Raw genomic sequence first — 2,929 nt, 5'->3', positions numbered from 1 at the left:
GGCATTGGAGATTGGATCGATCGATCAATCGGTCTGAACTGATTCAGGCAATTTGATCGAAATCAAATCTCGATTCCGTGTTTTAAGACTCCGCTATACATTTTCCTTTCCTAAATCCTACCATTTTGGCCCCACTTGTTTTCCTATTTTGTGAAATATAATTTTTTCCACCTAAGTAGAAAGATTAACAGCAATACTGACTCTGGTTTGGAGAGCTCCTTCACTTTCGTATATGTCAATTTGGCCTAACTCTACTCCTTAGGTTATTGATTTATGTAATCATGAGGCCTCGGCCTTTACACAAAATCATATTCAATAAATTTTCATATTACCTAAAAAAAAATCCTACCGGTTTCCCTTTTCTTTTGTAGTTCTTTACCTATACGGTTCCACCATTTTTATATAAATGTATGGTTCTATCAGACGCTTCTCCCAACGGCTATTGAGTCACACGAATTAGATTATTGGAAAGAAACTGTCCATTGAGCGTTTCTCTCTCTCCTTGCTGCGTTTCTCTCTCTTCCCAATTCTCTACGAAAGAATAAAAGAGGGAAACGAGGGAGAAATAAAACAGTACAGGAACGTTGAAGTTGATCTCTCTCTGCAAGGCTTGGTAGACAAGTCCACGGTCCACAATCCCACGTGAGGTGGCCCAACCACGACGACCCCAGTCACCCCCCTCTAGGTCCCTAATGATGGCTAACCTTCCTCAATCGTTGTCTCTGAATCCTCCCTTCGGAGGCTCAAATCCCACTTCTTCTGCCAGCGCCAACCCTGCTCAGGCCAACAAGGACCGTAAGATGGCGTCCGCCGAGCAGTTGGTACTCGAGCTCAGTAACCCTGATCTTAGAGAGAATGCCCTTCTCGATCTCTCCAAGGTAAGCAAGCCCTTCTGGTTTCCCCCTCCCCCCCTTCAAAACCCTCCTCCAATTTGTTGTAATTTTTCCTTTCCTTCAATGAGTTTTTTTGTTGGGATATTTGGGAGAAAGGGTTCATGAAGCCTTTGGAAAATATTCAATTTTAATATATCTTTGCGGAGAGCTTATAATGCTTTATATGTGGCAAATATGTTGATTCTGAAATCGCTTGAGGCGGATTTGTCTATTGCAATCTGTTGAAGAATGATCCATTTTAGTTGATTCGTTTCCTTCTCTAAAATGCTTGAGTCGGGTTGAAACTTGCTTTATTTGTTGGCTACTTGGGTAAAGTATTTTGTAATATCTGGAGATTAATGTTTCAGAGAACTGTAACCGGGCCATGATCAAATTCTCTTCTATGTTACACACAAAGTTCCATCTTTATGCTTGTTTGACAACTTTATATGTCTTCATTCAAGCCTTAAAGGACTTGAGATTAAAAACATGTTGGTTCTCTTTTATGCTTGCTTGTGGCTTTGCAAGCTAGTTTAGTTATACACAGGGTTTAAAAATTCGGGAATCAGGTCAGTGAATCGTTGCAGTAACACATGATAAACCTGAAGAGTTTGTCATCATCTTGTCTTTGTTGATACATTTCCAATTTCTTTGTTAGTATTGCATGCATGGATATTTAATTTTGAGTGGTTTTATTTTATTTTATCGGATTTAAATTTAACACCGAGATACCAGATGCTTGTCTTCCATTTATAAATTAGGATGTCTTCTTCTACAGCTACAAGTTTAAATTGCACCAAGAGCGGTTTCTTTTAATGTCTTTATTATAATTTTGAATGTTCAAAATTCCTGTGCATGGGCTGTAAAATTGTGTTTTTCTTTTTCTTTTAGAAGAGAGAAATATTCCAAGATTTGGCCCCATTGTTGTGGAATTCTTTTGGTACTATTGCTGCACTCTTACAGGTATGTCCTTAATCTTCACTAATTCTGGGACATGGTAATCCTTATAGTATGGTAAATTTGTTATTGAAGTGTGTTCTAGCCAGTTGACAAACAGGTCCTTCGATTTTGTTCTCTGAATTTATGCTATTTATTTTCCTAATTTTTGTTGGTTGTGTACTGCTTTTACTTGAAGTGTCCTATTCACATTGCTGTTTTTGTTGTGAAATACCTTTTCTTTTTAGGAGGGTGTATTTGATCCATTTTTTTCCCACTCTATATTTTTTTCCCACTCTATTTTTTGGCCATCAATTCAGTAAAATTATTTATTTTCTATTCTATTATCATGTACTTTATGATACATGTTGTTAATAGTTTGCATAGTTCTTAATTTCTTATAGGGAAAAAGGAAGCACATGACACCAGTGTGCAGATTCTTGCACATGCCCTCTCACATCCCACCCATGGGTCCCACACCCTTTCTCTTCATTTTTCCTGCCCCTATTGGATGTTTGTCACCCTCCCCTCCTATTGGTGTAAACTGCACTATGGCGTTGTATAAAACCCTTGCCCTTTATTATATTACCAGAATGCACCAAAAAGAATCAGTACGATAATTTAATGGCCAGTTTGTGTTGTCTAGAGGCTCAAAAGAAGTGCCAGATGTAAAATCTTATCGGTGTTGAAATGAGTGTACAGTCTGACATGTTAAAGAGTTTATCAAACCTCACCCAATAAAGGAATGTAAGTATGTTTCCCCTTGTATTTTGGTGGAATTATGGGATCAAATGCTGGAATGCTTTCCATATCAAGCAAAATAAGGATTCCTACTAGAGAAGGTGGTTAGATCACTTGGAAGTCATCATGCTTTCTGACCTCTCATGTATTACCTTTTTGTTAATTCTAGTACTGGCCTTTGTTTTTTCAAAATTGAAAAGCTTTGCGTGGGGTTGGATTTTGTAAAGTAGCATTAATGATATGGGAAAATATCATTTAGTGCATTGAGAGTTGGTTGCAGCTCCAAGGAAGTAGATGAACTAGGCAGGTGGAGTCACGTAATACTTGTGCTGATTTTACAGTCCTAGAAATTTCATTATTAGAGCCTTTTTTTTTGGGGG

The 2,929-nt window shown here is 37.9% G+C and overlaps 1 protein-coding gene across 1 annotated transcript in view; it reads left to right on the top strand.

Moving 5' to 3' along the window:
* Positions 1–237: 237 nt before the first annotated feature.
* Positions 238–2,929, top strand: part of LOC122059542 (CCR4-NOT transcription complex subunit 9-like) — a 44,611-nt gene continuing 41,919 nt past the window's right edge. The window contains exons 1-2 of the mRNA XM_042622381.1: positions 238–878; positions 1,764–1,835. Of these exons, the coding sequence (XP_042478315.1) occupies positions 693–878; positions 1,764–1,835 (258 nt within the window). The 5' untranslated portion in view covers positions 238–692. The remainder of the gene's footprint in view (positions 879–1,763; positions 1,836–2,929) is intronic.

This window comes from Macadamia integrifolia, chromosome 13, assembly GCF_013358625.1.
Source record: "Macadamia integrifolia cultivar HAES 741 chromosome 13, SCU_Mint_v3, whole genome shotgun sequence".
Taxonomy (NCBI): domain Eukaryota; kingdom Viridiplantae; phylum Streptophyta; class Magnoliopsida; order Proteales; family Proteaceae; genus Macadamia; species Macadamia integrifolia.
Note: the sequence above shows the minus strand (reverse complement) of the source record. Positions and strands in the feature narration are given on the sequence as shown.